The sequence below is a fragment of the Anticarsia gemmatalis genome, chromosome 3 (genome assembly GCF_050436995.1).
Source record: "Anticarsia gemmatalis isolate Benzon Research Colony breed Stoneville strain chromosome 3, ilAntGemm2 primary, whole genome shotgun sequence".
NCBI classification, from domain to species: Eukaryota; Metazoa; Arthropoda; class Insecta; order Lepidoptera; family Erebidae; genus Anticarsia; species Anticarsia gemmatalis.
In genome coordinates, this window is record NC_134747.1 from 1,424,906 (window position 1) to 1,446,520 (window position 21,615).

Consider the following 21,615-nt stretch of genomic DNA (forward strand, 5'->3'; position numbering starts at 1 on the left):
AGCTTAAGATTTAAACGCTTTTTAAGAAATAATTAGACAACTGAATCGTATTTATTATGCATTCGAACCTAATAGCTTAAGTCCTCTAAATTAATGTTAATGGAAGCGCAAATCTTAACATTAATGTGGCACCGTTTTAAAAATTTTAATCGATGATTTTAGAAAAAGTTATAATGTTGTCAATACCTTCTTATTTCTTCAGTATATACAGGTACTATCACAAAAACTACCAAAGAATACAATATCTTATCGTCAACAAAATCAATCTCTACAAAAGAAAGCAACATTTAAAAATAAAACATCTTCACAACTCGACGGTATTGGAACACGCAACATACTACAAAGACCTTATCAATTTTATTGTACCGACCAAAATAAACTAAACGGAATATTTACTGCTAAAATGATTCTGTAAGTATAAATACCAATTATGGCCAGTTCCTTCACATTCTTTTACAAGAAAATTGTTTGTTGACAGACTATAACAAATGTTCGTTACACAATACTTAGAAATTTCTCCGTCGCTTGAAATTCACAGGAAATACAATTGTCAGACACAAAATACAGCTATAATTCTTGTCTTAACATAATAAATTGAAGTCTTAATAAAGAAAAACACAAAGTGTTTTCAAATATTTTTGTATAGGATATACTGCTGAAGTTCCGATCGCAGCATTGAATCTCTCACGATAGTGCAAATTTAACATGCAAACGGCCAATTTTATTTAAACGCTACTTTTTATAGAGCATTTTAAAACGCATACATCAAGATCGTGCTCATAGACCGTAACATTGAATACTAAGATCTTATCTGAAGAATATTAAAAAGTAATCCATAAAAACGGCTTGTTCGTCTCAGTATCTCGACAGTCATTCGTGGGAGGCACATCAATCGTACGAGACATCAATACCGAGGTCCCTTCTTATCCGAGGGTTCATATTATAATGACCCTCCTTGTATAACATCTTTATTTCCTTTCGCGCCCCCGCGCCGTTCCGCTTGATTTATCTTCATGGGTTGTTTACTTTATATCTTGAGCAAATAAAGCCTATGTTTGTGACGCAAGTAATCCCGTAATCCAGTACAGGTGCGGGGAATAAGGGTTATATCAACTGCACACGTTAATAAAAAAATATGCGTCTCATTTCAACTCGAAACTACATCATAAGAAAGAGTGAGATGGAGCTTTATGTTGTAAACTGAAATTAAATGCACATATCGAGGTGCGGCATCCCTTAATGCTGTAAAAGTTGCTCAAGGCACGACCGTCACCATCGAAAGCTGTAAAGAGAATGACACACGCACACGGATCGATGAAGGCCAGACGAGTCGCACGATTAAGACTTTTTTCCACATGTGTGTTATCCGAAGCCCTTGTGCACAACCCTATGTATAACTCACGTCTGGGCAAGAATTTTGTACGCACCTACATTCTCAAGGTGAAAACTATTTGTGCGGCTGTAAGCTGTAACACCTCAAGGATACGCGGAAAATCAATAAGGACAATGAGAATAAAGGATCTCAATGATGCGATATAAAGATTGATGGAGGCCGAGTAAATTGGAGCACGGCGGTTGACGCGAAGCCGCAGTCGAGAGGATGAAACGTTAGACTGAAGCCGTATGGAGTCGCGGTTAATTGCCAAGGTCCGCCGATTTACTTGATGGACGGTCGTTGCCTGACTGAACTTAGATGACATAACGCTGGATTATAAGTATTATATCCAAGGCTGCCTAATATCATGCTATTAACATGAGTACGAGCAAGTCTTTGATAAAATTAGTTTCTTAACTTGACACGATTGAACTAATTGGATAGTTTACAGAATTGTAGATATGAATTAAAGATACAGATTACCGTATAGGATTGCAATAAGACACGAAAATCATACTTAGTTTTATGACGAAATCATGAAAACAATACAATCTAACCTAATGTATAACATTCTATGTAACGTAAATGTACTACAATCTAATTTATTATTATACCAGAATCCAATCAGCTAGCAAGGGAGGCGATTTCGCCATTATTTTCCCCGAGATTGTTTTTATAGCGGTCGATGCGGAGAGCCTATGTTCGGTAGTGAACTTTTAAGTGTCTATTAATACAATACGGTTACTTAGGATGGGATTACTATTGAACACTTCGAAGTACCCTTGTTTTGTGAAATAGCGTGTAACATTTATAAGATTTTCAAGAGCTTTGTAAAGGATTTTGACACAGAAACAGTACGTCGCTGGAATTTATTTTAAAGGATGCGGAAGCTTTTTATGTAAATACTTAAATAGTTTTAAGTGTTGAGCGCGTCAAATAACTGCAAAAGCCTAATATAATTTACAAGTATGCATGAGAACGATGATTCATGTAATACACACATGGTTTAAATAAGTCGATGAACTTTACTTTGATGTCAAACTCTTAAGAAAGGTGAGAGGCCCCAGGCAATGGCAAATTGAAGTAGAACTCGCCATGAAATGACTGAGAAAACTATAGCAGTGGTAGAAAGAAGAATGGGAGACGTGTTCAAAATATATAAATGCAAGTGAAGGTTTAATTTCTTCGAATGATGTAGAAGTAGGGTAGCTGCTAAGTAATAATGATCGATTCGTATAGACCACCCATCTGGATCCCACGCTCACCAAAAAACAGACAACACATTAATAAATAATTTTCATTCACAGTTCAAAACTAGATCACAAATTGCGGTATGACGAATCAGGATAACGGTTGCTTGTTTTTATGTCCCCGATACATACTTGAAAGTTCTTTGTTTCAATAACATGTGCTCTGAACTCAATTACTCATTCATGTCACTAATGTGCAGTTTTTTACTTTATCATTTCATTTGTCGGGCACATGTCGGGTATATTTGAAAGTATGGTTGCATCTCCTTTCCATATAACATTTTTGAAGCTATAGCATGAAGCAATCGAAATTTACATGATTTGAACAGATCTGCAGTATCCCGTTTGACCTTAATAAAGATGTGTTGTGTGCAGATACAAGCAAATAATCGGATTTTGATTTATTTTAGTTTATTCACGTGCAGTTATTATGTACCTATGTCGTATAGAGGAGACAAGGGTAGACTAAAATCAATTGATATATTGAAATCCTATCAATTTCTGGGCTTGAAGAGGAAATTTTGCTTTGCAAAAATAAAAACCGTTTCAAAAGTAGTTTTCAAAATTGTGTTCTTATGGCAAAAAGTACGATTCTAACAGCTAATGTACACGTTTATAGGTTCCTTCAAACCACTAATACTTGTCTCAAATGCCATCAGATATAATTTATGCCATCCTGATATGAATCCACGTGTATCGAGTACTGGCATGCCAAGTGGCAGCTGCTCGCAATATCTGTTCCGATGACTCGTCGTCCTGGGGGACAATAAATATCACTTGTATTGATCCTGCGCCGTCTGCCACTACATTATGTTGAAGAACAATCTTCTCACACAAACGGTTGAATAATTCAAGAACGATTCTTTCGCAAGGTGTAAATTTTAGCTTATTTATGCTAAAGTAAATAGAAATTCATAAGCCTTTTTCTTCTTATAACTACCTTCTGAACAACAAAGAAGCTTTGGTGTTGTAAAAATAGTTTTCTAATTGAGAGTTACATTAATACCGGCTACGAATGTGCTATAAAAGTTTTGACAATAAAATCCACTGCTCAGGCGAAAGTGAAGAGAATGACTTAAATAAATAAGGACTAGTCTATTCGTGCTTCTGATCTGTAAGACGAAAAACCTATTAGTTATTCATGTACCAAGAAAATTACATTACTAATAGAAGACTTGCAGGCAACCTGCATTCTAGCAGGTCGATAAAATGTACTGTAAGCTAAAAATAGCCAGTAGAAACCTAATTACGGCAACAAAAAGCTGCTATAGTTTGGAAAATCCCCAAATCAATACAACTAACAATTGAAGTACTGCATTACTTCGCCTTCGTGCGAGGGTGAGTCAAACTTCTAAGAACAATTACACACATCGATTTACTTTGACAAAGCTTTTACTATAAAACTTTCATTTATTATCAATTCCGTTCCTTTCATGTTGTGTTTGTGACGATTTCTATTGAATTGTGACTAACATTATAAGCGTACTTCACTGCATTTGATCCACTAGTATGAAATTTTGTTTCCGTTAACAAACTTATGCCCGGTTACTGGTGGTATACGTATAGCTGGTTAGTGGACGTTTATCTATCCAAACTATTTTTTTTATAAGTTTAAACGTTATTGAATAGATAAACTACCGCTAATGTACCTCAGAAACCGGGGGATAGACGTGTATAATATAAATGATATTTGTATGTTCGTAAAATTATCATAGTCTAGTGCGAACTGTCAAATTAGCACTAATCTTTTACTTCGATGGTACTATACTTTGGACTATGATTCACAAAGTCTCAAACAAAATGATTTTACGTGTTCATTCATCCAACTATCTTAATAATAACTACTTTTTTACCAAGATGATAGACGCAAAATAGAAAAGTATTAGACAGATTGACTTTATTTTTCTCATAATTTCACACGCGAGAACTAATCTATACACTTTTCATAGTTAGAAAATTTTATTTTCAATCTATAACAGTATTTATCAAAAAGTCCATCTAAAAATAAAGTTACTGAATAAATGGAAAAAAATCTTTAGAAGATACAATTAATTTTATATGCAAAGATTAACTTATAATTCTATCCTAATCTCTCAATGTTCAAATTGTCCTATTGCCATTTCCAGAACATTCAGTTAGCAACTAGTTTTCAATAACCGTATTGTGAAAGGTATTGTCAGAGGCGTGTGCTTCAGGAATTTGTGGCGGATAACGGTGCATGCCCTATAAGTCCCGGTAGACTGAGGACTGGCTATCTGATCACTTGTACATTGAACATACGGTTACCGAGAATACGGTTTAATACTATATCTGGAAACTATGTGGCATGTTTATCAGACTGTTGTGGGCTTTATTCGCTTACTTAAAACTTATTAACGCTTATGACTTGTTTTCTAGCATATTTTGAAGTTGATACATGAGTCTAAAATTACCCACAGTAATAGAAGTTATAAACAAAATAGGTTGGGCATTGAAGAGTAGCGGAAAAGACGATTTTTCATTTTATTATGATTAGGTGCAGAATAAACAACTTTTATTATATTCTTCTTTAACATCAATATATAATATTACTGTGATATTATTAGCAACAACAGTTACGCCTAAGATAAAGAATACGATGAACTTTATTACATATGCACCCTTTAGACGTATAAAGCATTAGCCCATCACTCATAATTTACTACCTCAATAAACAAGGAAAAGAAAAGTCAAAGCTCTATGACCGATAACAAACCAGGCAATGACCTTTGCCTGCAAATAAAAAAACAAACTACACGTCTATATTGTCTATGACTGTGACAAGTAGAGGCTTTTCAACTAAGGGTATTGCCTCTGGTATTTATAACTCCGATACGTAGAAAGAGAAATCTTTATCGAACTAATTTCATGAGAATTTGAATCGATTAATGTTCTGACATATCGTGAATGAAATAACATGTGTTTGTTTTTACATTATAGGCGCTGTCTCCACGAGCGAGAGAATCGCGGCGATATTATCGTCGTGCCACGTATTTATATACATACATTCTCTATGGAACCGTCTCCACACGGCGATAATATCGCCGCGATACGACGAGTGTCAACGAGCGTGCGAAACGTCAATACATCGTCGCTAGTCGGCCGCGAAAAGCAGCGAGTCCGCCGCGCGATCGCGACGAGCGCGCAGCGAGCGCGCTGTCAAATGCAGCGTCATTTGTTTTCAATGTTGCCTCTTGTTTCGAGAACCTTTTTAACAAGGAAAACGCGGGCTACGAGTCTCGAGACTCGCGACGATACGCGGCGGAATTATCGCTCGTTCGTGGAGATTGTCCGACGATACAAGGGCGGACTCGTCGCGATTCTCTCGCCCGTGGAGACAGCGCCATAGTGATAGATTAGTAACTTTTACATAAATTTCAGATTTTCTAACGTGTATTGAAATGGCGTATGGCAAGAAATCTTTTCCATATCAATTTGACCGTTAATTTATAAATGGATTTGAATGTTAACTAACTTCTCTAACCCTTTGCTCAGCTTTCCATGTGACTCCACAACAAAGCTTTATGCCAATAGTCAGTTATTTTGCACGTTGAAAAGTTATTAAATCCTGGCTCTACTATCATTGTACCAAACGTGGAAAAATTCAAAGATTTATCCAGAGACTACACTCGGGTCTTCTGGCCGCATGTTTCTCGACAGCAAGATATATTTTTTTCAATTTTCTAAATAAGACCAAAACAGAGAAAACCCATCCAAAACTGTTGTAAACGAATATTTTCAGCAAGAATTCTCTTCAAACTGTCGAAATGCAAGTGAAGTATATCGTAGATAAGAAGGTGGCACTAGTGGCATGCGGTCGAGGTTCACAACATGAACGTTCCTTGGAGACTGTTCACCATAACATTACAACCGTATCTCTACACTGTACTTAGTGCGGAATATTTTGTACAATATTGCTGCGGTGAACAAGTTTTGTTTGCTACTTAATTTTTTGGACTAGTCGCTATAAAAATAAGTTTTTAGAGTATTGAGGAGAAGATATCACGTGCTTTCTGAGCTTTGGTTCTCTCGTTTATTATTAATGTAAAAAATTATGTCATCAAATGTTTTATCGTATTTTATACAGATGTAGCACAGCGCCATCCTTGGCTTAAGTATATTTTTTGCTGCATCTAGGTGGAGTCTTTGTACATAGTTATACATGCATACGCGTGTTTATACAACCTGATATTTTACATGAACAAAGGCTGAATCAAGTTCAACAATGTTCCTAATTCAGAGCGTTGGATGCGTAAGTTCAGAATTAAGCCGAACAGTCCATTCTAAAAATAGCTTCCAGGTTTGAATCATCAACTTTATAACATTAGGGACATTTCAACTGTATCTATAATCTCCTAATAGCTTATTAAAACGTTATCATACAAAATGTAATGTTATGATAGTGATGAGTCAAATGTAACAGGAAAAATACACTGACTCATATAGATAAATACGTCTTTAGGCTATAATATAAAATCCTAGATTTGTTGGTGATAAAAATTAAACTTACTCATTCATTAAAACTGCCAAAAAAATAGTAAAAAGACACGCTGGCCAATGACCAAACGTGATCAAGTTTATTTTCAATTCTGCAAAAGATTTGATGCAGCTACAGAATCAATATACTTGCTGTAGTAACCAGTATAACCGGGCATGACCACCATTTTTGCAGAACCAATATCTGGTCAGTGATGGTCGCGTTGGACTTCTGCAAACTTAACCGTGTATAATGACCAACATTTTTACATTTAAACTGTTCTCGTAATAACGACTCCAGATCCTGAATTTGGTCAGTGTGATAGACTTAAGGCTTAATCCTTCTCTAAAACTGAACTACCTACCTACCTATTTTCCAAATGTTTCTAACAATCGATAGTAACGAGCGTCCATTTTGAAAATAATACAACCGTATTCGGTTCGAATGGTTTTTTTCCACGATAGTGATTACTTCTCTGTGTGCGATGTACCGTTGTTGCACCGCTAGGCAATGCCATTGAGACAGGGGTTGTGAACCTGTGAACCGCATGCGTGGCATGCGACGATGTGAAATGTTATTGCTAAAGTTGCAGAGATTTAATGAGACTCTTAGAAATTATTAAGATTTTGGTAAATCAAAATTTGTTAGGCTGGTGTCAACTTTACGCAATAAGCAATGACTTAAGATACGGAACTCATCAATACGTAAGTCCCTTATGCTAATAACGTCAAAACAAAGCTAAAAAACGTTAAATATCATTATTGGGCGCTAGGAGTTTTAAATACATCTACTGAGGTAGGTAATGTTTAAATTAATTAGCCTTAAATGAGGTCGCTATTTCAAAAGGTTGAAACAATAAAGCTAAAAAGTACATTCATAGAAAAAACTATAATAGAGAAAATTCTTCGGCGTGTCACGGCCACATCGACATGAAAAAAATAAAATGGCGTACATGTAAAAAGGTTCGCGATACCTGCACTAGGCTCTGCATACTATAGATTATTCACCCCGGCGCCGCTCGCTTAGGTCATGCGCAATGAACCTGATTAAATATTTTGGGCTCTATCCAAATGCTGGCAGATTCTTACATGCGAATTGAAATTTTGCCTACGACTTTGACAAACTGTTTTCGTCGCCTTCGCAATGCGAGGATAATATAAGGTTTAATCTTTAGAAGTGAGTCTGAAATGTAGGAATACTTTCTGTGACTTGAAGGCTACAAACAACACTATCAATAATAGGTATCTGCGAAGATATATTATTACAGATAGAAAGCTAGGTTTTGACACAAGTAATGACGATATTTGGCTACGTAACACGCAGTACGTGTTTTTCAGCACAGTATTTACTTAGATGAATACCTACTTTTTAAATAAGCCACCCGCTTCTAGATAAAACAGCATTTTGAAAAATACACAGAACATAACTTTTCGAAAACACGTCTAGCATCTAATGACCAATCTTCGTAAAATATTTAAAGTAACAAAAATAGAACAAAATTGAATGTATTTTTCTGTCTATTCCTCTGGGGGGATAAGGCGAGATGATATAATTTTCTCAAAAAAAAACGTCGAAATGAGAAGGGAGGCCAGAATACGTTTCTGTTGTTTAATAAATTCATGAGTAATTCAAGGACACCGCTATTCTGTCGGAGTCTCGGCCTTTGTTATATCGTGTGACCCTCCGTTCGACTGTTTCTCAACTTATTTTATCAAAGAAATGTAATATGACGCTTTTATTAAGCAGTATTCGCATTGGGTAACATAAATCGAATTTTGCTATCACCTAGTCTATACAATCATAACAAGATATTGGTGACGAAACTATCTTAGACGAAATCAATCACTTAATACATAACATTTTCTCAATTATTATTAACTAACTTTAACACCCGAATTTCTCCAAAAAAGAAACGGTTTTTATCATTTAGAACTACCGTTTTGGCTCTATTAATGCTAGACTATCTTGTCTTCGTTCAACATGAACCTGAAATGACTTAAAAAACGTCAAAAACATATCAAGAAACTGCGTAGGAACGCAAGGTGACCTTACCCAGTAGACTGCGTCCCTCGCGAAACCAATAAAATGACTAGTAAAACCGCTACTAGGCTGGATTTACAGCCACAATAAACTTCAAATTAATGATCGGACTCGATGTACCCCGTGATATGGATCGTGAAGACTCGTATTAGGGCAGGCTTTTACAAGTACTATGCACGGTTTTTGATCGAATTATCTGGAATTTTTCAGTCTGTTCGTAGAGATAAAGTAGGATCTAAGGTTTAGTTTTTATTTCTACTACTGAAATCTTGAATTTTGGGGACCGGTACACATTGCAAAAACATTAAAACTATGAATGATATAAACAAACGAGCGATCAAGTCAAATATGTTTTCGTTTGCTAACTAAACCACTTCTGAAAGGCAATTGGAATGTAATTAAGAATTCCCAAACAGAATCTGACTGAACACAAGTATGAGCAACCCCGTAAACGCAATGCGCCACAAAAAATAATACACTACTAATTTGTATTATTTTTTTCAAACTATTATGTGATTTTCTAGATTTATAAATAAGTGCATGTACTCCTGGGCAGTGGACACATAAAAAAACAGGTACAGGAATTGCTTACGCCCCTACAGTATTTTACCAAATGTTGTCTAGATATTGAACAAAAGACTACCGTCGCAGTACATTCACTGCGATATAATATTTCTGTTGTATGCCATGAATACAAAATTAAGTTAAGTACTCGAGATATTTTCTTTGTTTTACTTGTATTTCTGCTTTACATACTATTGATATAGAGCTGTATTTTGTTCTACAAAAAGTACTGTATATTGTAACATCACGCATACATTATCGAAGGGAGTTGAACAGATGGACACAATACAGCCTAATTTCAATATTATGTTACGCTGGATTTATTGACTTTAGTCCAATCTAAACTGTAAACTATCGCCATATCGCTGTTGGACTTAGAGAAAAGACAGCGTGTCCTGGAAATTCCTTGAAAGCTTGCACGACACCCTCATTTATGCTTACCAAGATGGTCAAAGGAAGAAAAAGTTAGGATTATTTTTTAGAAAACCTGACACATACAATGTCAGCCTCTGCCCGCGACTTCCTCCGCGTGGTTTGTGACTTAAGATAGAATTTTCATGCAAACTTTCATCACCTATTTTATCCCCTTGGGGGTAGAATTGATCAAAATCCTTTCTTAACGGATGCCTAGGTACATCTTGTCATCTAACTGCATACCAAATTTAGCCCAATCCGTTCAGTGGTTTAGACTTGATAGACTATTATGTCAGTCAGTAACCTTTGAGTTATACATATTTAGAAAAACAAAAATTACTGCTGCACTGGCTTAAAATGCCATAATGTATACGTAAACTGAAATTCTACAGCTATCAATATGCCAATCAACAACGCACACTTAAGGCAAATTAAAATCGCCTTCTAAAAATCCCAGAACGTTTTCACAGTGAGTGTTTACTGAAAAGACAGAATCACTTAATTTAATCAACATTGTCTTCGAGCAAGGAGTAATCAAGTTAAGACCGAACTCAAACAAACATTGGCTACGGAGTTTCAGGTTACAACTTTATACCTATTATTAGACCTGTGTTTTAGTTCATATTGTGTCAAGACAAAGAATAAAAGCTTTTGAAGTACGCTTTTATAGAAATTAACGGAGTGTGGGACCTATATAATTTGCTATATAGGGTATTTATAAAATCTCTGTCTACCCCCATTAGAATATAGTGACCGCACTATTAGGTAGCTTTACGTGTCAAAAAAGGATTCACTATCTAGAACTTTCGAATACAACAGCTTTTATCACATGACTCAACTGAAACGATTACTAATAAAGAACAACAAAGACGTAATAAGGAATAAAAATATTAATAAAACTACGCACTGAGGAAGCGTGATCTACACAGAACAATATATCTATCAAGGCTATCATTCCTTTGTATATAATATACATTATTATACATAATATAGTTATTTGTTGCAATTTATAGCAAGTTTGTTGACCCGCGTGCATTGTCTCCCCTCTATTACTCACGCGAATCTTGCATGATAAATCGTCTTGCGCCTACGCAATAAGTAAAAGTTTGTACGTATTTTTAGTAGAGGTAATTTTTGTTTGTAAACAGTATTATCTTAATCTCTGGTATTAATGAAGAGACAGATGGTTTTATTGATATTATCTTTTATTAGTTATTGATATTAGTCATTCATTATCAATATAGTTAAAATACCCACATATCTATTAGTTAGTCAGAGATACACAACTAATTTATTTAATTACTACTTTTTATGACTAACATAAGCTATACTGACAAACTGTACAGGATAAAAATGAAAGATCACTTTTTTACTAATACCTATCTCATAAAGAAATAAGCATAAAAAAATTGTTTTATTGACCGTATCATCAGAAAAACCTTATAGGTATGTGAAACTTCAATTGCTAAGATAACAAGTAAAATGTCTTAGATGCCTGCTTAAATCCATTCACACTATTAAAATAATCTGTAGCACCAACTAAAGACGTTATTCTATGAACAATTACTCATTTACGAAAACGTATGGCCTACGCAACTGCAAAATTAACACGAAATCAACCACACAATAAGCCGTCACACCACAATCGACAGCAATAAATAACACAACGGAATTTCAGAGTAGCAGGCCGGTTGCAGGCGTGGGTTGTATACAAGCAGTACAAGTATCGCCCACGGTGTTTCTCCATATCTGGCCATGGTACTCAGAGCAAGCTTTCATTGCAGGACTACAAAAACAACCCGCTTGTTCACGGGAACTAGAGAAAGCCACGTAGGTGGACGTGTTCAGTTACTTTTGATCGTCCCCGTATGTTGCGAAAATTTATGCAATTAGTGACTAATTCCGCGTTGATGCTGTTAATTTGATTGATGTTGGTCTGTGAATTGATTTAGAAAGTTATAGATAAGATAGATAAGAAAAGTACTGTTTAAGTAGCGCATCTGTCGCAATAATTAAGGTAATCGATATCACTTATCTCTTTGAGTGTCGAAAAATTGCCATTCGATATTGAGCACTACTTCGCACAGGTATATTTCGACCAACGAATGAAGAATCTTTAGTATGACTGCTATAATACTACTAAAGAATTAATATCCATTTCAGATCAATAAGTCCAGTCTAGCTTATAAAACAATTAGATTAACAATAATAGAAAGTACTCGTAACAAGTGGTACCTGAAAGCTACTTAATCAATATTTCATTGCTGTAACCATGTGGATATTTCAGAGCACGGACTATTGATCGACACTCGACTGAAAGCCTGAAAGGAGAGACTTACAGCCGCAGCCGGTCAAATTAGATTGACCTTTTTATTTACAAGTTTCTATCTAATCAGGAACTGCAACTTAGTTTTGCGACACGACTTGCTCAATCAGCTAGTAGTTCATTGCTTGTTGCACTCACTGATCGGAGAACGATTAACGTAATGTCGCAGTCATTGTATGGATGACTGAGCGGTTCTTTCAGTTGCGTATTTTTGAGAAAATAACAGTAGTTTGTTAGAAACATTTATCTGCCTAGTAAACGAGTTTAAAACATATATTTTGATACATGTTTTGAGTCCTACGTAATAAAGATTGGGTGAGGTCAATTGCTATTAGCTGTTGTTGATAAAAAACAGTTCTATCAAGTCGGCTAATTTGTGATCTCTATGACTAATCACTACATAAAAAGCATCGTTCTCAATCTTAGTTAATAGACACAATGATTTCGCCTTCCAACTGTTCCTGAGACAGATTTAAATTAATTAATTACGCAGTGAGTCAAAGTCAATGTCGTGAGACATTTTTATCGCGTGTTATCTCATGATATCCGTGCATTCACTGGAATAAACTCGTTGTTTGCGTTCCGTTATGGACAATGGTCAATATTTGCTTTAGGAGCGGCGTAACGACCCGTAGATTCCTTTCATTGTCATGTTAATGTGTCGGGTATCAGGCGAATAGGGGGCGAAACACGAAAACACCAACGATTCTTTCACAAATGTACAAAGTTCCCGAAACAAGCCATTAAGCCGCGCGCTACGAGATATTACACTGTTGTATCGTATCGAAATTTACCTCAGGGACCATACCTTCTCTCGACTCGTTTCCTCGGCTTTTAATCAACGACACCCTCCGATTTGGGAGCTCTTAGTGTCAATTTAATATCGTTTTAAACTGAGCGTCAAATTTAAACATCGACGTGAATATGAAAGCATTTTAAATTAGACGGTACCCAATTTAATAAAACGTATTGTTGCAAGGTTTTTTCAGCCGTTTAATTAAGCTACGGTTTGTTTACATCGGCCGTTCGCCGCCTCTAATGCCGCCAGGACAATGGAGAAAAGAAAAATATAACATTTTCATGGACGATTAAGTGAGAACAATGGAAATTGTGTGTCCAGTGATCGTTGCGGTTACCCCGCTCTTTGTAGGGTTCGTATAACAGTTTTAGTCTATTTTAAACTCAATAAAAAGTAAAACAAAGTGGAGTAAACAAAGAAGTACGTATCCTTCACACGCCGGAACTCGAGCAAGTTTCTTTACATGTCTACAAGGAACAATTTACATACGGCGCCGGTCGTTTGCGTGTAGCATCGTCCTTAAAAGGGTAGGTATTCAAAGATCAAAATATGGTATAAACTCGTTATGTGGGCGCGGAAGAGATGCGCATGAGTCACGGCGACGGTTGCAGCGTCCTTGCCAACCGTCGTTGGATGTTTTAAAAGATGACACACACCCACACACTCGCACAACGCTTTTACTGGTCGCTGTTTGTAAATTGGAACTTGTTTAACGGTCGCAATGATGACAAATTGCGAATACCGTGGCGCGCAAATTGCTGAACGTTGTTAAAATATTAACAGACTATAATTAACAATTGAAAGCAATATTTTGTGGGTTCACTGCACTTGGTTATTGATAAATGGATGTTTATAATTGTTTATTACTGGCACTTATACAATAGGCAATTGCTGTGAAATACAGTGAATGAACATTGAACAATCTAGCTAAACTAGAGATCCCGCAAGCAAGCGTTACTGACTAGTTAGTTGTTCTAGCTACATTTTTTGTGGATCGTGGTTCCTTATTATAAGAAACTGAGTTCAAATCTATGACGACTACCCATCACAAAGATCAAAGAGATACTCTTGTACATAGTTAATCATATACTAGGTAGTAGTCCTTACAAATCTCAATTAACTTATATCGTTACTAAACATTATCATGCCTGTATGTTTCGATTTAATGTCAAAACAGCTGAACCGCTACGAATAAAGACAGGCAGAATGATAAAATATATTTATTACAATCTAGAACAGGGCTAGAAATTTAATTTCAAAGTAAATACCGCGGGTTAAGCCACGGGTATAAGTTAGTTAGTTCAAAATTTCAGTAAAATTACGAAACAGGTCGAGCCAAAAATTGCTTTTAATCGTGGGGTTTTGAGCAAGAAGATGAACGGTTGAAGTCGGGATTAATAACGCCACGATGAAAATATCTATTAGTTCATGAAATATGAATTTAATATTAAAAACATGGGGGTGAAGCAAATCGGTTAGTAGGCCAAGATGGCTGAATGCATAATTAATGAGATATAGCTATCATTGACAGCTTGTGGCTTATTTGTCGACATTATATTTATACTACAATAATAACAAGAAGACCAAATGAAAAGGTTGTTGAAGAATAGTAAAAGAGTGGGTAGGTACCTACCTAGGTACCTGAATTTGAACTAAAACCACCCTCAATGGAAGTCGAGGGTGGTCCTTAAAAAAGTCACCTGGACTAGGTACCTACCTACCTTGTAATCTACCTGGACTAGGTGGGTACCACAAACTTACCTGGATTATTTTTTTATTGACTCTGTTACGATCAAATGATATCTAATTCAATAAAATAATATTAGTAATTATGTATCCTTAGTACCTACCTACCTATACCTTGTGTAAATATTCCTTAGTTCCTAAGCCTAGAATCAAAATTATTTTAATTAAAGTCACCGATTTTAAAATCATAGATACTGAGCGAGGAATACCTACCTATTTCTAGACCACGCAGTCAACACAACCCTGTGTGAATAAAACCATTGCATTTATTTTCTTAGCTACTTAAAACTTTAACTTCGTTCTTCCTCTTTGTTACAATAAAGAAAATAAACCAACGGGCTTTTAAAACGAACACCGTGTCGCATCCTCACAAAAACCGGTTCACAAAAACTCCATAACATGTTTCGATCAGCTGATGTTTATTTGTAAAGTTTACGTTACTTTTTAAATACGAGAACTGTGAACCCCGAGACATCAACCGTAAAAAATAATTAAAGCAATAAGAAGGGTAGGAAGGTACCTAGTTATTTTTAGGTAGGTACCTAATAAATATGGGTAGGTTCCTAGGCTCCTGGTTTATTAAACGACAGTTTTCCTATAATAAAAAAAGGCTTCCTATTAATTGTCATTTTTATAAAAGACTAGGTAGGTACCTATCTGAAATCTGAATAAATCAAATAACCGACATGGTTTTTCCATTATTCTACATCGAAAAAATTGTGATACGTTTATCTGAATGATTCTATTTTTTGCCGTTTTTTACAGGTGTATAGGTAAATACCGTAAGTACTGAAGAAAAAATTGTTTCACATTTTATTATAGGTGTAGTAGGTACCTACCTATTGTTGTACCTATATTTTTTATGTTTTATGTAGTATAATAAAACGTTACGAACGAAAAATAACCGGTTAGTATTAACATGATCATCTGATAATAGTAATTAGATCAACAAAGACTTGATTGATGTAGGTCAGAAATGCTTGTTTCAGATAGAACTTTTATAAGTTTAAATAAAATAAAAAAATCGTCCCGAAAAACAACGGAAATAAATTTGGATAACGAGTAGATATTTTAGTAAAGTATCAACATAATATTCGTATTTTCATTTCAAAAGAAAGGTTTTAGGTACGAAAATACAACAAGTTTAAATCGAAAAGTGTTCACCAAAAGAATAAAAAATGTCAGTTGTTCGGATTTAATGATCAATTAACGAATAATCAATTGCCGAAGTCGGCACCGGAGAACAACATCAGATAAATCAAATAGAAAATAAATTAAATTAAATGCACTTACATTTAGCAGCTTCAACTTCCATTGCTTCGCTTTGTTTGAACTTCAGGTAACAAAGAAACTCAAAGGATCTGCAAGAACGTCCGCTGCACACAAAGGACCAACAAGTTTTACTTAACTAAAAGCTCGATACAAAAACTTTATTACTCCTTATCGCCGTTGAAACAGTTATTTTGAATTAAATTTAAATAAAGACAGGATATGAGTTAATGGTAGACGTTTTAGTTCATAAATGAAGTTTCTGTTTTCGTCCGATCTATTGACAAAACCGCAAAATGCTATCCTGTGATTGGCTGAAATCAAATCTCGCGCTTCTACGTTCGATTCATCGACCAGTGATCTAGGAAGCTACGTTGACGTGAAATTTTAATGTTGCACGTTTATAAAATAGAAGCCTAAAAAGGTTTGGACATTGTAATTAATTTAATATGATGATCTAAATACAATGGCACAGTATTTTGATAATTTCCATTCTTAAGATTTGTATTTTACTTAAAAACATGAAGCATTTTTCAACCCCAACGCCAACTAGCTTATAAGAATCTTATTAGGAAACTAACGCCATCTGTTGTAATATTATGGAAGAACCAAAAATTTTGAGTGCCTTCAAGCAATCTTTAAATTATGTGGATGAACAAAAAAATATTAAGAGCCAAAGTATTATTCAGATCGAAATAAAATTACAACTGAAATTGGGATATAATTTATAGAACGAGTTTCAAGAAGCATTGTAATAAAACTCACAAAGTAGTGTTCTTATAGGTATATAATTTAATAAATTAACAGTTCACTATATTCACTATTATGAACGAATAAATACATTAATAAAATATTTGTATAATATTACGTAAAATACATATTTACTACTTTTCACGGACATCGAATACAAATTGTCTTAAACGTTGTTTAATGTATAATTTCATAACGTTGCGATATTACAATAAAATCTACTAGTATATAATTGAATCAGAAACATTTGGTGTCTTGGCATAAGTTAAACGTGATATTAAAAAGTTAGTATTTTAAGTCATGTTTTGATTGATCATACAGGCACCTTTTATAAATTAACTTAAATCTTTGTCACACTAAAATAACATTTTATAATGAAAATTATAATTAAAACTAAAACTAATGGACATTGGCCAAATATTCGTTGATGAAGAATACACTAAAAATACTTTTTACAAAATTAGAATAATTAAAAACCTATCCAAATGTACCAGAGACTTGGTATCATAGATGGACACAGTTTGTTTTTAAATTATTCTTAGCACAAACATACACTAATGTGTACATTAAATGTAAAATTAAATTAATATTTGTATCATAAACTGACGTAAATAGTATGTATTTGGGTTTATTCAAGGAATTTTCCTTTCTATATTGTCCTGTACAAGAGATTTGGCATATTATGATTATACAGTGTCGAAAATTAATCTATGTGAATTTTAATAAATGGTCAAAATGTTTTGTTTTGCATTTTATAACATTAGAAGAGAGCCTAAAATTAATAATACATCTTTATGACACTTGTTGTAATTTTCAAATATTCGATTGACATTACTATTTATCTATGAGGAATAGGCAGAGATCATTACTCATGCATTTTATTTTTATAAAACGCAAGAGCCATCTATTGGTCATAGTTGAAACCTGAACAATTAGATTTTTTTTTGAGTACATAATAATAATATACCTATATTCTAATACATTGCAGTAATTAAAGGTATTCATCATCATAAAAACGGTAGAATTATATAATTTCCTGTTATACTTCATGTATGATGATGTCAATGGAGGATTTCGCTATTATTCATTCTATGGAATTATTCGAACATAATTTGGCTAAGATTATTACATTTTCATTTGTAACAATCTCGATTTCAAGTAAATGACTGGATGCTGAACAACTGATAATGCCTTATCCCACAGAAAAATAGTATTCTATACAAAATATTGTCATTATAGAAAGTAAATAATTTAGCAAACTACATTTAAATTATATTTGTGAAAACACGAGAGCCAAACAGTTATAAATGCTGTGAATTTATATAAAATCTATTAGGTATTAAGCGTAAAAACATTCTGAGACTTCTTTGACACAGATACAGTACAAATGGCTAGTTTATATGTGATTATAAAAGTAAAAATACTTCCTAAGAATACTAATGGAAATTTTTGAGTATTCTAATATATTAAGAACAATTTTATTATGTATGAAATGCATACTAAACTAACATTGATAGAAAAATGAATGACTCAATGGGGCAGATATTCCTAATTCATTTTTCCAGCAACATTTTACAAAGGTACAACAATTATCTAGAAAATATTAAATCACTATGATCATTTACTAGGAAGTGGTATACGAACTGAGCCTTCTTTTTGTCTATGACCTGTTTGTTAATCCTTGATTGAGGCTCCTGTGTTAGGCTCGGATTATCCCTGAGGAAAATGGCGCCAAATAATGTAGATAACGTTTTAGCATCAAGCCCATTTTCAGCACTATGTTGCAATGCCTCTTGTAAAAATTCACACAGATATAGGAATACATTCTTTCTGAATTCAGGCAGTTCCATAATAATCTGCTTGCATTGGAGATAGTTGGCTGATGCTCTTAGGCATACAGACTGCAAATTGTAAGGAATGATGGGATCAGCTGTACTTTCCAGAAGCAGTAACAATGCTTCTGCTACTGAATGGATACTCCCAGGTATAGGATCCACTGACCCATTGTCCAACCAATCCCTGATCTGAAGAATCTCTGAATGAAATCCCGGCTGTTCAAACAAATTAGGCTCTTTCAAACCATGCAGATAAATATGGTCTACTAAAAACCAAATTTCTTTTGGTATAGAATATGTAGAGTGATTAGAAACACATTGGTCCCTCTTATTCTCCAGTTCTATCAGTTTTCCCACAGGAACTTCTTTTATTGGCATGTTGAGGTTCACTAGAACCTCTATAGAGCATCCAAAACTACTTCTTTGGTATGTCCCATTAATTGTTATGAAGATATCTTTACCTCCATACAAGTGTAGGACCAATATGTCATATAGTTTGTCAGTACCAGCATTCATTTTACATGCAGAAGTCTTATTAATTAAGACTTTTAGTTGTATCTCACATGTCTCTTCAGCACAGATACATTTCTTGTATGGTTCTACAATAAGCCATTCCTTACAAAAGCTGGACTCATCCAATTTCTTTATAAATTCAAACTCAACGGGCAGCTTACCAATATTCTTAATTGTGATGGTCCTCACTTGGAGTTCTAAGTATCGTACAGTTCCAAAGTCTATTTCAGTCCTGTCAACTTTGACTTGAGGTATCAGTTCATTCTCCATCTTATCCAACTGCTTAATTACTTCTTCGTATACTTTTCTGTATTTCTCCTCATCAATGATCTTGATGGAGGAGTTAAATATGGCAGAGACAGGCTTGTGGTCACTGATGTTCAGTGATGGATGGCTCCTGTAGGCCAGTTGTGTGATGTTCTCTCCTTTCCAGAATATTCTGTCACACCAAGCTGGAGCCCTGTTTTTCTCACTTGAGTCCCAGTTGTCAGTTCCAGGGTCGTATTTGTATGTAGGTTTGAAGTTAATGTCACCTTCCGTATAGCCCGCAAACACATTGTTATTTTTATGTTGCTGTTTAAGTTGATCCCACTGTAACACTGGAACAAAATTATTATCATTCACAAGCTTCTTTACAGTTGTGGGATCAAGTTCTGTAATCCTGTAATTCAAATCTCCGAGCCAGTAGATATGGTCATGGTCCTTTATGGCCTTTGGAAGCTGATTGGGTTGCACAAATCTTGTCCTGTTGCAGATGTCTCTGAAGTCCTGGTTACGTCTCTCAAACTCTTCAACATGGGCAGCCAAGTGGGAGTTGACAAAGCATAAAGAAGTACTGTGAAGATCAAACCTTATAGAGACTCCTCCTTTATTCCCCATCTTGCCCATGATACCAGTTCCAACAGTATCACAGACTATATTACGTACATGGGAAAAGTGCTTCTCTTTTATCAAAACAATCAGCATCATGCCCACCAGTCTTACTTTCTCCACTTTTACATACTTGGCCCTCTTGTCCACAGACCCAACTACTGCATTGTACCACTCATCTTCTCTGAAAGTCTGGTCAAACAGGAATGTCTCTTTAGATAAGTCCAGCTCTTGGAATCCAACAGCATATATGTCAGGAGGTTCTTTGTCCACAGTCAGCCAGCCCTTAAGAGGAATCACAGGTGATTTATCATTCACATTCCAGGTACCACAGAATATTGAGAATCTTTTTGTGAATGTGTACTCATATTCTTTATCTGACATCTTATGTTTGATAAGACTCTCTCTTATAGCAGGAGCAGCACTCTGCGTGTGTGGAACGCCTCCTGGCAGCACCATGGTGTGTGTTAGGATGTCGTTGTCAGTTTTACCATGATATTTCTTGAGCCACACAAACTCTGGCTGGGTTGGCACCTTGTTCACTGCTTCTATGCCTCTGAATAAATCATCCACGAAGTTGTCGACTCGCGGTGTCATTTGAATTTCAAACTTATACTTATTATTACGAGATTGCAGGTTCAGGTACAGTATGGCCTCGGGGTCGGAAGGTTTGTTGTCAATTTCACATTTGAAACTCTTGTCAATCGGCAACACTATCTCTATTGACAAATCCGTGAAGGACTTCGGTGGGTAACATGACGTAAACAAGCAGAATACGGCCTTCTCGTCACCAAACTCAACGATCGCTAATAGCCGATCCTTTTTCACCCACTCGGGGTGCAAAACTTTGGCGTCACATAGGAAAGCTGTTACTCGTTCGCTTGATAGGAATTTTTCCTGTACCACAGACTTTATTTCATCGTGATTCATGGTGTTTTAACGGTTTATTTCGGTCCACTTAACACATATTATCGAATTCATTTGATGTTCATGTAAATTCGATTTTATTGACAACTTTGACGAATTATTTTGACACATTTTAATGATTTCGTTTAGGAACGTGGAAAGATGATCTGGCAGTTACAAGAAATATTGAATCTGATAAATCGTCGAACAGGAACTTACTTATAAGATTTAGATTACTTTAATAACGTATTTTACTAATTATTTTCTTGAACTAGAATTAGCTTTATTTGTCTTTAAGTTTGCCGATGTACATACACAAAAACTAAAATTTTTTCATCAGTACAAAGTCGTGTTCATGAGGCAAGATTTTAAATTAAGATATGTATAATGTATTTATATACTATATAAATACTAGGCTAACTAATAGAATTTTAGAGTATTATGTTATCATATATTATAGTTT

At 35.0% G+C, this 21,615-nt stretch overlaps 2 protein-coding genes across 2 annotated transcripts in view; both read right to left on the reverse strand.

Annotated features, from left to right (window-relative positions):
• The window catches only part of stai (stathmin), a 36,431-nt gene extending 19,883 nt beyond the window's left edge, over positions 1-16,548 (reverse strand). The window contains exon 1 of the mRNA XM_076135753.1: positions 16,303-16,548. Within this exon, the coding sequence (XP_075991868.1) occupies positions 16,303-16,324 (22 nt within the window). The 5' untranslated portion in view covers positions 16,325-16,548. The remainder of the gene's footprint in view (positions 1-16,302) is intronic.
• Positions 16,549-17,047: 499 nt separating this feature from the next.
• Ocrl (Oculocerebrorenal syndrome of Lowe) lies at positions 17,048-21,291 on the reverse strand. Its single transcript, XM_076135756.1, has one exon. It carries the CDS (start codon positions 21,174-21,176, stop codon positions 18,618-18,620), a length of 2,559 nt encoding a protein of 852 aa, XP_075991871.1. The 5' UTR covers positions 21,177-21,291; the 3' UTR covers positions 17,048-18,617.
• Between the last annotated feature and the right edge of the window lie 324 nt (positions 21,292-21,615).